At 43.3% G+C, this 22,810-nt stretch overlaps 1 protein-coding gene across 9 annotated transcripts in view; it reads right to left on the bottom strand.

Annotated features, from left to right (window-relative positions):
• The window catches only part of UBN2 (ubinuclein 2), a 586,373-nt gene that overhangs the window by 6,474 nt on the left and 557,089 nt on the right, over positions 1–22,810 (bottom strand). For 2 of the 9 annotated variants that reach the window (XR_003854673.1, XR_003854671.1), the window contains exons 15-16: positions 22,265–22,312; positions 4,434–8,656 (exon numbers count right to left, since the gene is read on the bottom strand). The exons of 2 other annotated variants lie outside the window; for them this stretch is intronic. Coding sequence is in view for 3 of the 7 variants with exons in the window: in XM_029590350.1 (XP_029446210.1) it covers positions 8,607–8,656; positions 22,265–22,312 (98 nt within the window). In the remaining 4 variants the exon portion in view is untranslated. Of the gene's footprint in view, positions 1–2,222; positions 8,657–22,264; positions 22,313–22,810 lie in introns of those variants that run through there. 5 more of the 9 variants (XR_003854674.1, XR_003854672.1, XM_029590350.1 and 2 more) reach the window with 4 other exon arrangements.

The following is a 22,810-nucleotide window of genomic DNA, read 5'->3' as shown; positions in this document are numbered from 1 at the left end:
AAAAATGAATGCAGAAGACAAAACTGAAACTGGATATTCTCTAAATAGACTGCCCCAAACATTTCCAGAGGCATTAATCAAAAGATATTTAACTGATAACCAACTCTATAGACTGGAGTTAATCTTGCCTGCACTTTATGAACTCTAAAGCAGTGTCTCCCAACCTTTTCAAGCCCATGGCACACATACATTAACAAAAGTGTTGTGGCACACTAAACTCCACGGGACAAGTAGTGCAGGCATGGAGAGGATTTATAATCACCAAAAGTACAATTAGAGAAGCATTGAAAGAAGTTTCACCAGTCTCCCTTCCAAATTCAAAAGGAGAGAGTGTCAGAGATAAAAATGAACCCATCACAGTAGACCAACTCCCTCTCTATTTACTAGTGCAGAAGTGAAAGGTGTGTTGTCTGTACAGCTGGCTCAGCCAGATCTCCACTGCTGCTGCACCCAACACTCAGGAGGGTTGGAAGGACTCGGAGGAGGCAGCTCAGGAAGGGGAAGATGAGGAGATGCTATCTGGAAATGTGCGCTACAAAGCTGGGCCCAGCTATCCATGCCCCCTTGCATTAATTACCATGCCATAGCTACAAAGAAGCGGCATGCATGATTACACATGTTCTCAGAAAGGAACTTGTACGTGTTTAAGAGCCATCACTGGTGACTTTTGTTGCTGTGAGGCGCTGAGAGCAGAGTTCAGGCAATGGTAACTTTTCCATGGCACACCTGTATGAGTCTGATGGTGCCATGGTACACAGGATGGGAAACACTGCTCTAAAGTTTCAGTGTCTTATGGGACCTATTCATCCTCTTCTTCTACTACTCTCTCTATACAACATATCATGAAACTACGTCAGGTTGCCCAAAAGCTCAGAAGGTATTAATGTGAGTGTTTACTGAAGCTCCAGTTTAGACATTGGTTAACATTATTGCTTGCTTTCTCTCTCTTTTTGGTGGCTGATGGTAGAGGGCTTTACTCAATTTTCTCAGGTCAGTCCCAGTACCTGGAACAAACAAGCAGCAATTTTATTGCATCTGAATACTGAAGATAATTGAAATTGTATAGGAAAAGCTCAGCATATTTGAATCCTAAAGGGAAGCTGAAATTTCAAAGTGAAAGTTTCTATTTCTATCTAATCTGAACAGAGGAAAAGTGGTTACTAAAAGGCAATGGTTTCCCTGAACAAAAAGTAAAAATCTCCAAGTATAAAAGATAAAGAGTGCCTGCTTGAAGTTTGCATCATTTTCCCAATAATTGGATTTCCAAAGCTCTTGTGCTGCAATGGAATGTCTGCCATGTTCTCTCAATCAGGCTTCTCCATCTGCCTAGAATATCTAAACAAAATATTCCGTTTGATTCCAAGCACTCTGCTTCACAAACTTATTTGGAATGTTTGAGTTTACTACTCTGCGTTTGTAAAGATATTTTACATTTCAATAGCCATAATTCCATCTCATTTAATCAGCAAGGGCCTAATTTATGTCAAAAGTATTCTGCTTTCAGCTAACACACACAAGGCATTAATTGCTCGTCAATACCCTTTTCGTCAGGGGTTATTGCTTAATCAATGCACTAGGAGTCTATGAGCTCACTGGCTTGGCTAAATGAAGGAAGTTTATTCAATGTACTCTGTGTTTCCATGCTGAGCAATGGTAACTATCACTTTTATTGCATGATTGTGGGAGGCATTTGATTTGGCAAATATTTTTTTTTAAATTCCTTAAAATACTCACAATTCAGATTCTGATTTTTATATGATTCTTTACTTAATAGATGCTACAAGTGATATATCTTATTGTATAAGATTTATGTCAGAATGACTGAGGGCAAAACTATTCGGCTTCATACTTCTGCTAATAGTGATTCCCAAACTTTTTTTTGTCATGGCACGCCTATAACTGCATTCATTTCATCATAGCATACTCTCATGTGTTCTTCCCTACCTGCTCCCTACACCACTCTGACATTACCACCTTCTCTCCCTAGCCCTTGCTCAGCTTTACAGTTCTGTTGTCTAACAGTGATTTCCAACATTTTTTTGTATCAAGGCACATCCTCATCTGTCTTCGCCGGCAACATCACCTTCACATCCCTCTTCCCCCACTCTCCCTGGCATCATCCCTTTTGCTTTCTCCCTCCCCCCACCCCACTGAGTCATTTATCTCACAACCCCGGCTCAATCATCTGTATCTTGTACCACTATGATCTTCTCCAACTGGTATAAATCAGTGCTTAATGCTTACCTGCTGCTTTTTTTTTTTTCGGTCCTTTGCTGGCTTCCCTCTGCAGTATGAACTATATAGAGTCCTGTATTCGCAAGACCCACCTTGTCTGCATGGCTCAGACTGCAGAATGAAACCAGCAGAGGAGGAAGCAGCAACATTAGCAATTAAGTCCTGCTCCCTGCAGGCCAGGGAGGGGTATGAAGAGAATAGAACAGATGTTGCTGTAGTAGGTAGTGGCAGCTCTGGCCTACCCAACTCTTCTCCCTACCAGTGGCTTTGGCTGGCCAATGGAAAACTTTCACTGGTCTAACATGCTTACTCTTATATTGGCAGCAGCAGCAGCTACTGACTTTCAACTTATGCTGCACAATATGTAACTGGCTAAAATCATGTTATTCTGGGTCCTCCTGTATACATTGTAAGGGGGTCACACAACATACAAGTTTCACTAAGTTATACAATTTGAAATGCTTCACTTCATTTTTTTTTTTTTTTTTTAATACCACCTTGTCCTGAAAGTGCACTGGAAGTTTGTGGATATTACACTGTATGTAACAATGCCATCTTTAGGAAAGTTTATGTTTGAGCCACAGATCATCATTAACTAGCTGAAGATGCTTTCCACTGGTTGCTTTAAAACTAGCTACAGTGATATGAGCTTATTTATTTGAGCTTGTCAGATTTTCCAACTAGCTGATATGATCAGGATGTATGCAAAATGCTAGTGGGAAAACCTGATTGCTAAGTCTTGAAAATAAGTTATGGCGAAGCATTAAAACCATACACATTTTAATCTTCCCCTATTTCATACTTTGCTGTGAACAGAAACGAAAATCAAATCAGCATGCAGACAATTAAAAGGTGGGAATACTATGATTAATCACTAATTTGAACTGCTGCTGGAAAAAGGTGAAGAGGCTGTTCTATCAGTAACCTCTCAGAAATGTTTTTTTTTTCCCAGCAAAATGCATGGCACTATTCAGCAGCATTAATCAATCACTTAGCACAATTTTTGCTGATTAAAAAATTCCAGCTTAAACAGAATATTGCATTAGACAGTGAGCCTATGTCTGAACAAAGATCATCAGTCACAAAACTGCTATATTAGATACTGCCAATATCAGCTCTTTGGACATCTTAAAAATGCTTTGTAAGTTAGAAAGGAAGTTAATTTGCCTTTAACTTTTAATTGCAAAGGAAGTTATCTTTTCCAGTTTAGATGCAGATATGACAAAAATAATAGTGTGGCTACAGGTATACTGATTCCAAACAAATTCATGCAGTCCGTCTCCTCCTTTGTTATACAGTACAACGGAAGGAGGAGAGATCGAAATAATCAGACCTTCACAGAATCTTTCATCATACACAATGAAAAGGGGCACGGCAGGGGTGAAGCTCTCACGGAAACAGCTTGCTATCAATAACCAAAATAAAAAGATTGCCATATTGTGCTCCCCGATTCAGGCACAATGTTTAAAAGTTATGTGAAAGTGTAATGAAGCTACTTTGTGATATTATATGCCTGTTGAAATGGTCAGGTAAAAGTACTGAAGTGATATTTTAAACCTTTGTACTCAAGAAAAAATTTACATTGTCACTAAGACATCCCAAGATGTGCTATTGTTCGGATAATACAAAACTTCCTAGATGCTTGGGATGGTTTATCTTTGGTCTTATACTTCACAGTACACCAGAGGCACATTGTAATTACCAGTTAAAGCACTTCCTGTCATGTCTTAATACTATTTATTGAATGATTCTGGTGAAAGTATGTCGAATAGCCTACATCTCTAGGGAAGTAAAACCAACAGACTCACAGCTTGGTAAGTCTTATTGCTGCTGTGAAATAGTTGGTAGAAAGAAACAGGCCTCAAAACACAGTGGTTACTGTCACACTCATAGGGTAATAATTAACCAGCTGCATTACTCCATGTGTAGATGAAATAGCTAGAGATTATTATTATTATTATTTTTTTTTTTTTTACTGTTTTTCACAATTTCTGTAGTGATTTCATACAGTGCAGATTAGTATAATTATCTGGCAAAAGGCCCAATATAATATATATTAATGCTGCTTACTTCACCTGCATTATTTCAGAGCTAATCTATGTTCAATGAATTATTACAGACAGTATGCTATTTTATGTGTGTCCATATGTATATTTTTGTATATATAAGAAGTTCCATGCAGAATTAAGGGAGCTTACTTTCTGGGTCATGAGCATGTGCGTACACACAAGTGGATCCCTGTCTAGATGTTCTTGGATTCACCGATGTGTCCTGAAAATTTGGTAAGGGATAGTACACCAAACATAAAAGTTATTAGGGGACACTCATATAAACAGTGATATCCAAAGCCTAATATTTTTCATTTGGAAAGTAGACTAAAAAACATAAGTGTTAAAAGTAAGAGCCATTTCTTTCTACCTATTCCAAAAACAGTTTTGATGAGGAACTGTTCTGAAAGAGGTGCTAAACCTCAGAACTTGCAGCTGTTAAATTAGTCAAAGGTTCCAAAACGATCCTCAGTTCCAGACAGGATCAGACCAAGACATGTAGGTGGGCCCCTGTAAACTGTTATTTAGCACCCCTTATAGGTTGGCCCACGCCTTAATTTGACCCTGGTTCCAGGTTCGTGGGTTGTATCAATAGACAGTACCACCCTCACTAGCCTGAAACCAAACACTATCCACTGTATGTCATGTGGGGCCAATAGAGGGTAAGTGTGTTTATACTGAACCACTGTTCTTGATAACTATTGCTTCCAAACCTATCCAGTCAATAAAAACTGACTATTTTCATTATAGCTATACTACAATGTATGTATTATTTTAACAAAGAAAGAAAATGTGAAGATAGATTTTTAAATGTTTTGGAAGTTCAAGATCTGAGTAGTAAATAAAACTTAACTATTTATATATATATATATATATATATATATATATATAAAAGAATGGAGGAAAGGGTCATCATTCAAGCTTGCTTGCTCAGTTGAACATGATAGAAAAAAAATAGAGTAATCAACCCACTTTTCAGACTTTAGGTATCTTTACATGACCAAGAGCTTTTAAATGAAAACAGTATACCGGTATACAGTTAAATCCTTGTAGTTTTATATATATCTATACCTACTGATAATAGTGCATATAGTTATCTATAAAAAAAGAGTTTGGTCAGACCTGCCCTGTGGCTCATGTTACGTAGCACAGTATGTTGTGATTCAGTGGACTTGAGTTTGATTCTGCTGATAGGACCAGTAGGACTCAAGCATGCCACAGAGTGAATGGGAAAATAGTGATAGCTTGTTAGCTATACAGTGGAACAGAGGATTAATTTCAGAGAAAACTTCCATCCAACTGCTGTTAGGGAAGAGGGGAGTTCAAAGAGAGAACAATGTAGGGGATGGGGAACAGCTTGATCTTGTAAAAAAAAAAAAAAAAAAATATATATATATATGGCAGTTTGGAGATGGGTAAGTGATTACTGTGCTTTCGTATCATGTCACTGGAAGTATGCTAGTTTAATGACGACTCTTTTGCCTTTATTCTTTTATTCATATAGAAGTAAAGTTTTGATTTCTGACATAATTTAATGAAACAGTTTTGAAACTAAGGTCTGTGTCTATATTTTCTTGATTGCCTTATGTGGTGCTTTGGTTAGGGAAATACATGTATTTTTTACCCCAAACTTTCCTATTAACCATCCTCCAGTCATCTTGCCCATGTGGCTGAAAGGGAAATGTCCTCCAAGTATAAATGCCTCAGTGTTGCTCTTCTACCAGCAGGTGCCACCACAGTAACAGCGACATCTCTGCAATGGAGCCAGGGCCCTTCTGGTTCCAGAGTTCTGTAGTACTACAACATAAGCCCCAGGGCTGGCCATGTACACAGGTTTTATGTTAGTGTGTGTGGGTATAGAAGTTTCTCTTGCTATATAAATATAAACATACAAACCAGCATATTGTCAGTACCTATATATACGCATTACCACTCAAATATGAAAGGATTTTGACACATTTCCCAAGTATTTGGCCTTGTGTTTTCAACAACTGTAATGTGCACCATACCCTTTAATGGGTGCCCTGAGAATACTATTGCAAATGACCAGGTCCACACCCTCTCTGATTTGCTTTTAAACTTAAAAATATTAACTTTAAATCCTTTTCTGTGTATATTTCACTGAACAATTTGTAATCACATTTAAGCGCCACTGACATTTCAATCACTGTTAAAACTACCCTGTCATTGATTAGTGCACTGCACACCAAAGGCTTTCTATGCATGGTCACATCATGCTCTGAGAAATCACAATACTTGATTTTTCTCAACCATTTTCAAAACTATTAACTATGAACTAACTTATGATTTTTTTTTTTTTTTACACAACATGTAATTCATCAGAATAGATGCAACCTTTCCATTGTACGGCCTGGACAAGTCCTTTATGCCAACAGTTGCTGGTGGTACCCATTGTGCCACAAGAATAACAAGTTTTTTACAGTTATAGCTGGTATTCTTGGTAGATTATGCCTGCTACAATAACCAGTCAGAACACAGGATTGTTGCTCCCTGAGGTTTGACATGATATATGTGATAAAGTAAGTTTTCTCAAGAATACTAAAGACGTGTAAGATCTATATTTGCTAAAGGAATTGGAAACTAGAAATTTTCATAAAAGAATGAGACTGACATGACTAGTAGGACACATGTAAAGGAAGGCACTGTGAGTTTCACAATGTTCTCCTGATGCAGTTTCAATCTTAATCTTCATGACCCACTATCCATATGAAATGGATTCTCCTGAGTAAAATCTACCACTTATATTTCATGTACTACCCTCTTTTCAAATTGGTTTGATAATTCTACACCATTAATTTCCCTGCACTTTGTATTCAACTAGAATTCCTTTTGAGTCAGCTGCAGCTAGGAGTTCAGAGGAACTGATCTCAAAGACTATCAAAAGAGTAAGATCAGAGAACAGAGCAGAGCTGCTAGAGGCAGGGCCAATATTAGATTTCAACAAAGAAAGCAAAGTAAAACAGAAGTGAATAACACGCACACAAAAAAAGGAATAGAGTATTTGCAAGGTTTTGCATTTCTTTTCACAGCTCCAAAAGTGCAGGCAGCACTGACAACATGAGTTTAGTAATTTCTTCAATCATCTTTTCACCATAAGCCCTTATATCCAATATGGTAAATAACAACAAATCCTCTGGCACCAGCCACACCCATCGCCAGCGACAGGTCTTGATGCTATGAAGATCTGACAACATGGGCACCAAGGATTAAGTAAAATTTATTAGATTTTACTTTAAAAATTAAATGATTGAGCACTAATATTAAAAAAAATTACAAATCCTTTTACTATGATGTAGTCAGGAAGTATTCTTCTCCTATGCCTTATAAGGCATTGAAAAGTCTCCTATTTATGCTATACAGCATGATCCACAGTACCCCTTTCACAGGGTGTGTAAGGCAATGGGAAGGCCAGAAGATAGAAAGAATGTATGGCACATTACTATATTACAAAGTATGTGTGTGCTCTGTGGAATATTTTCTCATCTGCTCTGAAAATAAAAGTTCAGGTTCAACAGTCCAACAAGGGACTGATTCTGCAGCATATTATGAGGACCAGTTATAGTCCTACCAGGCTAAAGTTAACAGAATAGCAGGAATAGATACAACTTGCCCTAATATAGACTCAGAGCATCCCTCCAGTGAATCAAGTCACTCTCCAAAACAAGGACCTGAAGCAACATGTGTCAACTGCAAAGCTAACAGGATGTACTGCATAGTATCCCACTACATTTGAATTTCAGGCCAAAATTTGCAGAGAAAATTGAGGTTTGCTGTTGTGTGACAAGTTTGAAAGTTCATGTTTTGACTTTATGTTCTAAACGTACAGTCTTGATAATTTCTGGGTAATGAACATTAATGCCTTTTGGTAGAATGACAATCATTTTTATGGATCAAAATTCACCTGTTTTGTAGTAAGCAACTCATTACTGGAGTGAACATTCTAACAAATGAGTCTATTTTAATTATTAGCCCCATCTCAAAAACTGACTTGTGCTGCTGTGGGATTTGACAACTCTGTCTTAAAGCCAGCTTGGCATTTCATTAGCCTTGCACCTCTTCACAACAGATTAAACCACCGCCGTAGCAGGTGGGGGGCCTTGATTCCATGTGAGACCTCCATCCTCTTCATTGCTGCCTCCTCTTGTTTTGATCAAGTATATGTTTCCTCTCGCCACAGTGCTTGGGATCAGAGTATGTAAACATTGACAAACAGCAGCGCTGTGACCTTTTATCCACACTCTGGGCAGATTCCATGGGACTATCAGTCAGAACTGCTGCACTCTCCTTTTGTTTGCATGGAAGTCACTGGGATTTCCGTTGTAGCTTAGCATCTCCTTTACTTTGGCCTCCTTCTGGTAGGTTAAGAGAAAATAAAAAGCAAGAGAATAAAATCAGCTATAGAATATATTCAAATGTTTTAGCTGCAATGTATTTAACTTTGAGATTAACACAATTGAAATGTGTTATCAAGCACTGACAAAATAGTGTGGCCAGAATTTTTCAGCAGATTGCAACTTGTTTACATAGAGTTTGTCTATTGGAATCTCTCAATAATTCTACTGCATTATACTGGAATGGAGCTTGAACAAACAATTAGTGGTCAGGGTTTTTCATATACAACCTTATAGCACAAAATGACTGCAAATTCTGGATTTGGATTTTATTATTCACTTTTCCAAATCTAAGCTCAAGGCAATTTACAAATAAATGAGTAGTACTGTCCAAAATCACCACAAAGAATTCAAATGAAAGTCTTTAATAGCAAGACTGAGCCACTGTATGAACCCATTTAACCATAAATGCTTTGCTCTTTACAAATTTCAGAGGCTCTCAATGTAGTATAGAGCATATTAATGAGGAAAATGTGTAGTACATAGAAAGCTAGTAATGGCATCAAAAAGTTCTAACAAATGAATCATGATCATAACACCAAAATATTACTACAGCCTTATTAGTCATATATTCTACTGGGAAAGCTGTATTAATTATCATACCAAGTGAAATTTACATCAGCAAATCAAATTGCTTTATTACCAAACCATGTTTAATAAGAGAAAAGCTGTCAAAAATAAAGTATAGGTTTTATAGTGGTCAAATGACAAGATTCTAAAAGCAAATCAGCAAAATTCACAGAAACCAGAAAACCAAATAAATGTCTGTGGAAGGGCATATTGTGGCAGACTGATCTTTATTCTTGAGAAAAGTAATTTCCATAACCCATTTACCCAGCTAAAAATACACATAGGCATCAACGCTACACATTTTCAATCAAGTAAAAAAGTAGTAGTCCAGGAGGTGCGTTTAGGGTGTGTGTGTATGGGGGGGGGGGGGGGGGGGGAGAACGGGACACAATGCATATAGATTACATTTTCAAATCAACATTTTATTTTCAAGGGTACTTTTTCCTGGAGTAATTTTTAAAAGGAAAGTATATGCATACATTCCTTTCAAAAACTGGTGCAAAGTCCACAGGTAAAGTACCCACAGGCTTTGCATCTATGTCCCCAGTTTTGAAAATTGCTTCCATATTGATTACCAGTGAACTTTAAGGGAAATTTTGCATCTAGTACTTGTATTGCTCAGAGTTCTACCACAATAGCTCAGCTTCTGAGTTGTACCTTCCTGGCAAACAAGCAGAAAGAAGACAGCAAAAACCTATCATATGACATCTGTACATCTGGCCCCACTGACTCAGTCATGACTACCTACAATGCTCATGAAAGCTTTACAATACTTATTAAAGCAAAGGACAATGGATAGAAGTATAGCTCAGGCCAGAGCATTGTGATACAGGGTATCCAAGTTCAGATTTTTTGTTCACTGGGAATCAATTGGGCTCCGCCGTAAGGAGGTGGTAGTGCACTCAGGCTAAGGGAAGGAGGGAAGATCACTGTTGCTGTGGCAACCTCTGATGGGCAATGTGTAAAACCAATGGTACATCTCAGAGGAGGAATCCCTCAGGCCAGTGAGGAACACTAGTGCCACCTGGGAATGCAGTCTTGGGTAGGAGAGCAACAGACACTAGAATAAAGAAGAATTTTTTTTTTTGAAGACTAGGTCATCCACTAAATAGTTTACACAATGACTAGAATCCCAAAAAATAAAAGTAATTACTATAATGTGGAAAGAAACATGCCTCCTTGAATCTCTTTCACAATCACAAATTCTACTTTAACAAGTTACCTAATTTATATTGATACCAGAAAAATCTCATAATCCTCAATCTTCTGAGAGGATATCGGGGTGAGTACGATGGAACACCAAGAAAACCAATTCCTACTTGTATATTTCATAAAATAGTCCAGGTCATGAGATTTTCTCTGTCAGTTCTATAAGACTCAAGAAATAAAAGATTACAGTTGCTGGCAGAAGTCTTCTTCTAAAGGAGGCATCTGAAAAAATGTGTCTCTCTAGATGTTTGGAAAATGTATGTAGAGACCTATTATAGCTTCACATCTTTCTAATGTTGAAGCTAAAGTTTTTTAACCCAAAAAATAACTGGAGCTCTAGTCAAATGAACATGGGTATATTTATTTTTAGTTATTTATTTACTTAAATTTATATGCCGCACCATCCTATGTTCTAGGGCGGCTTCCAAGTAAACATTCATAATTTAAAATATAAGAAACAAGAATTATCAACAATAATACAAATTAAAATAAAACTAAGAACATAAATTACAACTGCCAGGATAATGCTGTCATGATAGATCCTAATTGTGTTCGATGGTAAATGGATCTGCATTGCTCAGTAAAAGCCCATTTTAAGTATATGGGTTTTTAATGGTTTCTTGAACAGCTTGGAACACGCCTGTTTCCTAAGAGGGAGAGGAAGGTTTGTAAATCCTTCGTTTGTCATGACTCACACCACTGGTTTTTTTTTACATTACTCTCATTCGCCTGTGACAGCATTTATTTGTTTTCGCCTACATACCTGGTGTTGCATATTCTAAATATTTCCTTTTTTCTTTTGATGCATTTAGTCTGTCTTTTTTATTCCAGTTTCCATTCCACATTAATCTGGTCTTGGATGCTTTTGATAGCCCTGTAAGTCCTCTGCAATCATCTATAAGTTTTTACCACGTTTTATCTCTGTTTCAAATTCACCAACTTTACCACTGGTCTTATTTTTGCTGATTTTATCTTTGGTCCCCACCCTTAAGCTGCAAACACTTGACTAGTTACTCGGTTGTTTCAAAGGAAAAATATTTTACTGTCTGTTTGTTCATCGCCTGCATTCATTACTAGGTGATTTGTTTCATGTACCTCCTTGGTGTTAGCATCTTCCACACTCTGTGGCATCTAGGACACACAAGACATTTTTGTTTTAGCCTTTGTTTTCTACTGGTATTATTCGCTGGTCACTCATATTTGCCTTACCATACTTTTCTTTATCTCATTTTATCTCCAGGAATATTATTTCTCTAGGCTGAGCGCTTTAGCCTACACCGCCAACCTTGTGGGCTTTCACTATTTTTACTTCCTTTTGTTTTTGTTTCTGCAGAGATTCCTTTCAATGTTATTTATTTATTTATTTATTTATTGTTTTTGTTATACCGAGTTTCATGATAGGCATCACATCAACCCGATGTTGTATTGCCAATGATGTTATATTATATGTTACTTGTCCCTCCTGATGCAGTCCTAGCGAAACACGGTTCCATGTCGGGGGACTAATGTTTCAATAAATATTTCACCACTTGGAATTCATGTTTCTCTATTTAATTGATTGAAAATTTATTTTTGGGACCTTTTCTACCTTGTCGCAACACACCTGCTGGATTGATTTCATGTAGACAGCCATTAGGAGACAGTATTCAACATTTTAAAACAGGCGAGTATATTCTGAGCAGACAATTGCAGCCCCCCATCGATTCAAAAGAGACATAACCCCAACATCTGGGGTTAAAGTCTGTATTTCCTTTTTAATCTGAGATAAAGAAAACTTCCTCTGTACTATATGAAAAAAGTCTACTTTATGTGCCACAGTTAAAGCAAGGTCCTTGGCAGGCAAAGTGTGGATATAGTGACATAATTGCATTTAAAAGAAAAAAATCTTGGGCCTGCAACCCAAATTGCATCTGTTAAGTGTTAAATAAGAGGACAGACCCATCAATGGACAACACCTGCTGAAGTTGTGTAATACCTTGAGCTTTCCAGAATAAAAAAAACCCTAGTTTGTGAACCCGGCTGAAAGGGCAAAAAAGAAGTACAGGAGGCTGATAAATGTAACTTCCTCATTAGAGCTCTCCATGCTCAGCGCAAGGGAGACAACAGCCAATACTTAGCAAGACCAGGAGGAAGATTATGTGGGGATGCCTGGAATAAAGAAAGATCCAAATTATGTAAAGCCGCCCTATCGAACTCAATAAGAGCGCAGACAGATCCATCATACACCCAATCCTGGACCTTGCATAAACGACATGCAAATTATAGTCTGCTAAAGTCGGGAGACCCAACCCCCACCCCCCTCAGCCATGGCTGTTTTAACCTAGAGAGCTATTCTGGGGCTTCTTACCTGCCCAAAGAAATCAAAAGAAATAATTTATCCAAGCTTGAAGATCAAGACGCCTTAACAAAAAGGGGCACAGTTTACAACAAATAAAGCCATCTGGGACACAAAATCACCCTAAAGAGACTAATTTTCCCACCCAGGGACAATAGTAGATTCTGCCACACTGCCAATTTAACTTGCATAACAGTAAGCAATGGTGTAATACTGAGAGCATAAAGTTGAGCTAGGTTCAACGTTATAAGTATTCCCAAATAATGGAAAGAACCAATTGCCCACTTTAAAGGAAAATGTCCAATCCACCGCTCCCTAATCGAGTCTGGAAAGACCAGAGCCTCTGACTTGTCCTGATTTAGCTTGAATCCGAAGAATTCCCCAAAGGACTGAAACACTGTAAAAAATGAGACAAAAATTAAGGGATCCTGCAAAAAAACTAAAAGATTGTCCACAAAAGCACATACTTAAAAAGAAAGGAGCACAATGCCACTCTCTGAATCCCACCCGAAAGCTGGAGTACCACCAACAAAGGCTCTAAGACAAGAAGAAATAGAGGCAAAAGCAGGCAGCTCTGCCTCGTGCCCCTATGGACTGCAAAGGCCAGAGAAATTTCTTCATTAACGTAATAGTGGCTAGAGGATTTCTATATAATAAATGAATTCCAGCGCGAAAAAATCCATCCAGCTTCATATGTTGCAACACTGTAAAGAGGTACTGCCATTCCACCCTGTCAAATGCTTTCTCTGCATGAAAGCTATCTACCATAAAAGGCAAAGTTTTACTGGTACAGAGTGAAATGGCAGGTAACAACTTGCGGACATTCACTGACGCATATCACCCTCTAACAAAGCCTACTTGCCCCGGCCCAATATAGGCTGGCAAAATCAATGCTAATCTGTCAGCCAGGATTTTTGACAATAAATTCTGGTCAAAGTTAAGCAAAGAGATAGGTTGATAAGGCGCAAAAGAAGAAGGATCCTTACCAGGTTTAGGAATAACTGGAATAATCGCTTTGTTCTCTTCAGTAGGAAGTGTCCCTCTTTGATCAATGCATCAAAAGTATTGACTAGTAAATGGGGATTATCAACCACCAAAATTTTATACAGTTAGGCGAAGAAGCAGTCCGGCCCGGGGCCTTCAAAGACTTCGCTGACCGAATGCCGCAATTATTTCCCCCAAACTAATAGATGCCAGCAACGCTGCTTTACATTTTCTCAATTTAAGATCTAAAGCCACCAGTTACTTTTCAATAGATTTCCATCTCCAAGCTAAATACAAAGTTAAGTCCCCCTGCAATATCGTCTTAGCAGTATACCAAGATAAATCAGAGAGACCTCAAAATTTGCCCAACAGCATTGCAAGTATTCTTGAAAAGCAATGTCTGTGGCCAAATAATAGGGAAATTTCCAAGACAAGTGAGGTGGTCTACCTGTCAGACCATTTAAAGTGAGAAATATAGGGGCATGATTGGAGAATTTTATATTCCCAATACTCATGTCTAGAGCACAAAAAATAATCTATCCTTGACAAAGTGGAGTAGAGCCCTGGACAAATGCGTAAATCTTCTCCATAGGACGAAAGATACGCCAGGAATCCACGAGTTGTAATTCAGATAACAAAAAGGAATACCTTTCTTGGTACCCAAATGTGTACCCCTCATAAAGCTCGATCTGTCCAAGTCAGGGTCCGCCACGATGTTAATATATGAAAATTATTCCTTTACCTCGTCAATTTCGTTCCTGTAGAACCATGGATCAGTCCAGACAGTGGGTTACGCCCTCTGTCCAGCAGATGGAGTCTGAGCAAAACTTCCGGGGGAGGTCCTACATAGTGTCCCCTCCCCTGCCTCTACCGTCAGTAACTAGACTAGCAAAGCCCGTAAGAGACCATCCAGAGGATCAAGCATAGCACTTAAATGCAAGATGGTTGAGGGGGCCAACCGTAAGCATGACCGGCGGGCCCTGGCTGGACCGAGAAGACTTGTAGGTAGAGCGGACCGCCAAGAGCCCAAGCGGCCAAAAGCCGGGCAGCTAAGATCAACCAAAAGGAAATGTCCCCACTTCCCAACCCCAGTCACCCGGAGGGGTCTGGACTGATCCATGGTACTACAGAATGAAATTAACGAGGTAAGGAATAATTTTCATTTCCCTGTACGTACGCAGGATCAGTCCAGACAGTGGGATGTAACCAAAGCTTCCCCCTCATGGGTGGGGCAGAGGATAGCCCTGCGCGAATAACCCTGTCCCCAAAGAGATCGCCCGCAGGGGCCCACACGTCCAGGCGATAGTGTTTTGCAAAAGTATGGAGCGACTTCCAGGTGGCCGCCCTGCATATCTCCTGGGTCGAAAGCGACGTCCCCTCCGCCCAAGAAGTCGCTTGAGCCCGCAGCGAATGGGCTTTGACAGACAATGGAGGTTTACCCCGCCCAATATAAGCTGCTGCAATCGCACCCTTCAGCCAGCGGGCTATGGACTGCTTGGAAGCCCTGCAGCCTCTTCTTGGGCCGGATCAAAGGACAAACAGGTGGTCCGATAGGCGGAAATCATTTGTAAGCTCTAGGTAATACATGAGGCATCTCCGGACGTCTAGCTTATGCAGGTCCCCTGACCCAGCTGAAGGAAATGAGGGCAGGTCCAGGGACTGGTTGAGGTGAAAATCCGAGACCACCTTGGGTAGGAAGGAGGGTACAGTGTGGATAGAGACCCCGTCCGCTGTGAACCGGAGATATGGTTCTCGACATGAAAGAGCCTGCAGCTCTGAAATCCTCCGCGCCGAGCTGATTGCTACCAGGAAGACTGTCTTGAGTGTCACATCCCTGATCGTGGCTGAATGTAAGGGTTCAAAGGGAGGGCCGCAGAGAGCTCGGAGGACCAAGTTCAGGTTCCACGATGGGCATGGAGGCCGGAGCAGGGGCTTCAAATGCCTAACCCCCTTTAAGAAACAAACGATATCCGGGTGAGAAGACAGCAAAGTATTATTACCTTCCTGAAAGAAAGCGCCCAGGGCCGCCACCTGCACCCGGAGCGAATTAAACGCCAGCCCTAAGTCTAAGCCAGCTTGGAGAAAAGAAAGAATCTGAGCCATCGAGGCCTGAGTTGCTTGGATATCGTGGGAGGCGCACCACTTCTCAAAGATCTTCCAGATCCGTACGTACATGACCGAGGTGGACGTCTTGTGCGCCCGTAGGAGGGTAGAGATGACGGACTCAGGATACCCACGACGTCTCAGCGTGTGCCTCTCAAAAGCCATGCCGCAAGACAGAAGCGATCTGCCCCCTCGAAAAATATTGGCCCCTGCCGAAGTAGACGCGGCAGGTGACTGAGGCGAAGTGGTCCCTCCAGCGTCAGATGGAGCAGATCCGCGAACCATGGCCGGCGAGGCCACTCTGGCGCTACCAGGATTACTGAGCCTGGATGCACCTCCACCCTTCTGATGACCTTTCCCACTAGTGGCCATGGTGGGAAGACATACAGAAGTCCTTGGAGCGGCCATGGGAGGACCAGCGCATCGACGCCCTCCGCGCCGTGCTCCCTTCTGCGACTGAAGAAACGGACTGCCTTGGTGTTGTTGGCGGTTGCCATCAGGTCCATGCGTGGAATCCCCCAGCGCTGGACTATGAGCTCCATGGCTTCTTCTGAGAGTTCCCACTCTCCGGGATCCAAGTGCTGGTGGCTGAGAAAGTCCGCCTGAACGTTGTCTGTGCCCGCGATGTGGGAAGCCGCTAGGTGCTCTAGGTGAATCTCCGCCCATTTCATCAGTTTGTTGGCCTCCAGGGACACGAGCCGGCTTCTCGTGCCCCCCTGCCGGTTGATGTAGGCAACCGTGGTCGCATTGTCGGAAAGAATCCTGATCGCTCGCTGGTGAACCAGATGAAGGAACCCCCGCAGGGCCAGATGGACCGCCCTGGTCTCCAGACGGTTGATGGGCCACTGTGTTTGTTCTTGCAACCAACTGCCCTGGATCGAGCTGTGCTGACAGACCGCTCCCCAACCGGAGAGGCTGGCACCCGTGGTTATTATTACCCAGTCCGGGGCCTCCAGAGATATACCCCGTGCAAGGTGCTGAGGATCCAGCCACCAGTGGAGGCTGAGCAACGCTGTTCTCGGGATCGGCAGGACCGCCTGGTAGTCCCGGGACACCGGCTTCCATCTGGACAGCAGCGACCTCTGCAGAGGACGTAGGTGAGCGAAAGCCCATGGAACGAGATCGACGGTGGAGGTCATGGTGCCCAACACGTGTAGGTAGTCCCAAGCCGTGGGCGTTGTGAGCTTCATAAGGTGAGAATCTGTTCTCGAAGTGCCTGTGCTCTCTCTGGCCGTAAAAAAGGCCATCGCCTTCCTTGTATCGAAATGAGCTCCCAGGAAGTCCAGGGACTGGGACGGCACCAGCTTGCTCTTGGGAATATTCACGATCCACCCTAGAGAGCGGAGGAACTGAACCACCCTGTCCACTGCTTGAAGGCCCCGACCTCGGGATTTCGCGCGAATGAGCCAGTCGTCCAGGTAGAGATGCACAAGGATTCCTTCCTTGCGGAGAGCCACCGCCACGACCACCATGACCTTGGTAAATACCCGAGGGGCTGTGGCAAGACCAAAAGGCAAGGCTCGGAATTGAAAATGCTGTCCCAGGACCTTGAAGCGCAGGTAGCGCTGGTAAGCCTGATGAATGGGAATGTGAAGATATGCTTCCGTAAGATCCAGAGAGGCCAGGAATTCGCCTGGGGTGTACCGCGGCCAGCACCGAACGAAGGGTCTCCATACGGAACCGGGGGACCCTGAGATCCAGGATCGGTCGGAACTTCCCCTCTTTCTTGGGAACAACAAAGTAAAGGGAATAATGGCCCTGACCGAGCTCGGAGGCCGTGACCTGCACTATTGCGCCCAAGGTTAATAGCCGGTCAAAGGTCTGTCTGACGGCCTTCTGCTTGAGACCGGGACCCGGCCAGGGAAAACAGGAAACCTGCCTCGGGGGCCTGTACCAATCCAAGGCGTAGCCATGTTTTTAGGATATCTAGGACCCATTGATCCGACGTGATTTGGACCCACTCTTCGTAGAAGAGAGCAAGCCGACCCCACATGCGGGGAGTTGACTCGAGGGTCCTCCTGGCGTCATTGGGAGGACTTGGGGGGGGTCCCAAACCCGGCCGTCCCTGCCAGGGCGGCGTCCACGAAAGGACCGGTTTCCAAGCTTGCGATCGAGCGGATGGCGGCCTGGGGGGTTGCTGCCTCGGGGGCCGGGACAGACGTTGGTTCTGCTGCCTACTCCTGGGAGAATAAAATGGTCTAGCCGAGCGAGGGCGATCCTCCGGAAGCTTATGGACCGCATTTTCGTTGAGGGATCTGATAATCTGATCCAAGCCTTCCCCCAAAGAGATACCTACCCCTGAAGGGAAGGGAACTCAGGCGAGTCTTGGAGGGGGCATCGGCTGCCCAGCTTCTTAACCACAGGAGCCGCTGCGCCGACACGGCCGCCGCCATTGAGCGCGCTAGAACCCGTAGGAGATCGTACAGGGCGTCCGCGCCGTAGGCGACTATGGCCTCCAACCGATCCGCTTGCTGACCCTCCTCCTCAGGCAGCAACTGGGAAGTAAGGAGCTGTTGGACCCAGCGGAGCCCCGCACGCTGTGCCAGAGAGCTGCAGATTGCAGCCCGCATCCCCAATGCAGAGACCTCGAAGATCCTCTTTAAGTATACCTCCAGTTTTCTGTCTTGAATATCCTTCAAGGCTGTCCCCCCGTGACGGGAATGGTAGTACGCTTCGTGACTGCCGAGACAGCGGAATCTACCGCGGGAACCTTGAGCAGCTCCAAGAAGTCAGACGGAAGGGGGTACAAACTTTTCCATGGCTCTACCACCCTTAGGTTGCATTCGGGCGAATCCCATTCTCTGGAAATGAGCTGCAAGATCGTGTGATGGATGGGAAAAGCCCTGGAGGGAGGCCGCAGGCCTGCCAAGAGAGAGACCCCTTTCATTGGTGCCTGGGTTGGGGTCCACTGGCTTGGGAGGAGGGTCGATGTCCAACTCTTGCAGGATGTGGGGAATGAGATCGTCCAGTTCCCCGGCCTGGAAAATACGGAGAACCCCGCGGGTCGTCGCCTTGTAACTGAGAGGTCAAAAAGGGGTCATCCTCCTCCGGGTCCTGGAGAACGTCAACTACCAAGGGACAGGGCCCCGCCTGGCCCGCAGGAAGGTCCCAGGAGGGCCCTGGTTCCTCAGCGGGGAATGACGTTCCAGCCTGGAGGGGTCTGCCCCCGCCAGCGGTGTCCAAGCGGGGTAGCTTAGGAGGAGGAGGAGGGCCCGCACCCCCCCTCTGCCCTGCAGGAAGGCCTGGTGCATTAGGAGCACGGATTCAGGCAAAAAAGGCTGGGAAGGCTGCTGGGCCACTCCCCGGCAGGTTCCCCAGGTGCCCAATGGTGCCTGATGCGACCCCCCGGGGTTGGAGACGGCCAAAGGGCCCCCCCGGCATCTCCGGCTTCCTCTGCTGAGTGCTCGGCGTCCGGACCCGGAACCAAAATGGCCGCCGTTCCCGGACCGCGGGGGAATGGGGCCTGCCGTTTTAGGCTGGGACGCACCTGGGGCTTCGGGGGCTGGCTTCACCGTCGGAAGAATAGCCAGAGCCTGCGTGACTCGGGGTCGGCGCTCTGCCTGAACGGCCTGTGGCCTCACAGGGGGCCGGGGTGCTGCATCATCGACGGGAGTGCGGAGGCCGGAATACCCCGCCCCCCACCGACCCAAGTTGCTTCTGGGGAATCTTACCTCCCGGAAGCTGGCGGCCCCGGGGAAAAACGGCTTCGCGGGGCCGCGGGTCGGGAGGGTTCCTTCACTCCGCGGGGGGGAGGAACCGTAGAAACTGGGCCCGGGGGGAGGGATCGACCCTACCGATATGCACCCCGGGGCCTGGCTCGTCGTCGGCTAGCACAGGGTGGGGGAGAAGAGAGGGGGGGGGGGGGAAAGAAAAAAAGAACAAGGCACTTACCCTGAGGCGCTGACAGAGCCGTGCCCACAAGTCCCCTGACACTCACTTCCCCCTCTTTTTTTTTTTTTTTTAAGGCTTGATCCCTCTGCAACAGAGGCTAGAAAAGGTAAGCTACAGAGCTGGGAAACCCTGAGTCCCCTGCTCGCATCTGCTGGAGTCAGAGCATTACTGACGGTAGAGGCAGGGGAGGGGACACTATGTAGGACCTCCCCCGGAAGTTTTTGCTCAGACTCCATCTGCTGGACAGAGGGCGTAACCCACTGTCTGGACTGATCCTGGTACGTATAGGGAACACCCCCTATAATTAGAGAGCCCTCCCAAATAAATGGACACTAATTTCTGATAAGCTGAAGGAAAACATGTGATTAAAAGTATTCGGAGCATAGAGATTACATAGGGTAACCACCAGGTTCTCCCCCATCTCCACCACCAAGATGACATAACGACCTTGCAGATCCTTAACTTCCTGAAGAATCTTTAACATTACAGCTTTATGCACTAGAATTGCAACACCCGCAGATCTAATAGAAGCAGATGCATAAAAGACCCGCCCCACCCAGTCATGCCCAAGTTTTGCATGTTCAATATCAGTCAGATGAGTTTCTTGTAGGAACCCTATGTCTGCTGATTGTTTTTTCAAAGCTGTAAGAACTTTGTGGCACTTGATGGGAGTGCCAATACCACAGACATTCCAAGACATTAATTTTAAATCTGATTTACCCATAAGGATATGTGAACAAAGGAAAAGATCTTAAGCAAAAAAAAAAAGTGACAGTCAAAAGTAGACACCTCCCCAGCTAAGGAGTCCACCGTAACCAAAATAACCTTACTCAGAAGTGCATCAATCAGGTTTGCCCCGTAAAAGAGTCAGGTGAAGAAAACCATAAAACACCCACCTTTACTCCACCCAGATCCCCCCAAACCCCCTAATAATCACCAAAAAATAGGTCACCCAAAAAGCCAAACACCTCCTACCCTACCAAAGCTACCCCCCAGCTCTCCTTGAACATGAAATCCAAAAACTAGCTACCCTATGATGGAAGAAATGAAAACAAAAAAAAAACTTCATGCCCCTCAACTCCCAAATTAGAAAGAGACTCTACTAAGTCCCATTGAAGCAGGACGACTTTGTGTTCCTGGTACAGAGGCCAGCCAGGATCAGGCAACATCCACGTTACTGTAGAAGCCAGGCAATCAGTGCAAAACACCTCGACAGTCCAAACAAGAGGCCATCAAGACAAAAAAAAAAAAAAAAATCAGACCAGGAACGTCTGAAGAGAAGAAGAAAACTGGCTGCATAGAAAAAACTGATTATCTGGGAGAAAATGTAAAAACAGAATCCTCAATGGGCTGAGGAAGCGTCCCTCTCGCTTTCCAGGCGGTCAGCTAGTTTTATTGCTTCTGCTGCCGAATTAAACCACTGAGCTCCCTCCGGTAATTGTACCTGAAGCCGGGCAGGATACATAAGCACGGGTCGCAGACCCAATTTATGCTGGCACATGCAGGCAGGGGAGAATTCCCATCTGAGAGCAGACAGCTTGGCCAAGTCATCTTCGTAGGTGAGTTTCTTCCCTGCTCTCAGCACCTGTAAGATCTTAGTTTTGTGGGCAAAGTCCAAGATACGAGCGATAACACAAGGTCTCTCTGAGAGGTCACGCCATGCTCTCAATCTATGGGCCCACTCCATGCACAGAGGCCCTCACGCAAAGGCTCAGATTGGATAACAGCTACAGTTCCAAAAAAGTAGCCAAATTGGATTCAGGTAAAGACTCAGGCAGACCCACAAACCTGAGATTATTGCGCCTTGAACGATTTTTTCAAATCCTCCAAGCGATCCTCTTGCTTTTGCAATGCCAATTGTAAATCTGTGAGCCCTGCAGTGGCAGCCATAATTGCATCGTGATGGTTGGAAATCCTCTGCTCCACATCCCCAAAACGGGTATCATAGGAGGTCATTCGCTCACAGACCGAGTCTAGCTTATTGAAAATCTTTTTGAATTCCAGTTCTAAGCTGGTGACCACCGCTGTTTGCAGCTCGGCGATCGCTGATCCCGGCAAACAGGGAGCATCAGAGGCTGGTGTGGCATCCATCATTTTGCCAACCCCAGGTTGAGATTTCTCTTTGCCCTTTTGTTTTTGCTTAGCGAGATGAGTAGACATACCGCAGAAACAGTCTCCAAAATGAAGGCTAGTCAGATCTCTCGCAGGACAGTCACGGTGGGTAGTTAAAAGCTGTAGCAGGAGGTAGCACAAGAAATTACATCCTACTCCATGCAATGCATCACGTGTCCCACAAGTTATTGAGTTTATTGGTAACAATGTTCTTTTTCCAGCTAAATTTTGACTAAATTGAATCCGTTATTTTAATTGTCTTAATGTCACTTTTGTCTTATAGTATTACTCCACAAAGATTAACTGTCAAAACATCTTATTGATGACAAACATTGATTTTCATGTTATATAATTTTTGTACATACTTTTAATATCTGCAATTGTTGCTATTAGTCCTCCAATTTCCAAATGAACTGAAAGTATCAGAGAATATCATTTATTACTGTGTTAAAATACATTTTAGTATTCATTACCAAGGTTGAACAACATTTGGCACCACTAATTGGTGAGAAACTAATTTTAATGTAATTTCAATAATTATATGGATAAGGAGGCATTCAGTTGTTAATATTTCTTTTTTATTTTATTAGATCCTATATTCTGCAATATACATATTGTTCAGAGTTGAAGTGACATACAAAAAATTTTCTAGAGGCTTAAATCTGATTTTATATGGCATAAAAAATTATTGGGAAATGGACAAATACACTGAACTTTACATAAGTATAATGCTTTCTATTTTTTGTTTTAATTACTCCAGTATTTTATTTCACATTTATAGTTCCTCCTGGACTTCACTATTTCTTTTGTTATATACTTTTGAACTGTTAAATGTGCAGTCCATACTAATATAAAAAAATGCCTATGCTGTCAAACGGTTTCATATACATAACTATCATTTTTACTACACA

This window comes from Rhinatrema bivittatum, chromosome 2, assembly GCF_901001135.1.
Source record: "Rhinatrema bivittatum chromosome 2, aRhiBiv1.1, whole genome shotgun sequence".
NCBI classification, from domain to species: Eukaryota; Metazoa; Chordata; class Amphibia; order Gymnophiona; family Rhinatrematidae; genus Rhinatrema; species Rhinatrema bivittatum.
The sequence above is the reverse complement of the archived record's forward strand: the minus strand, read 5'-3'. Positions and strand labels throughout refer to the sequence as shown.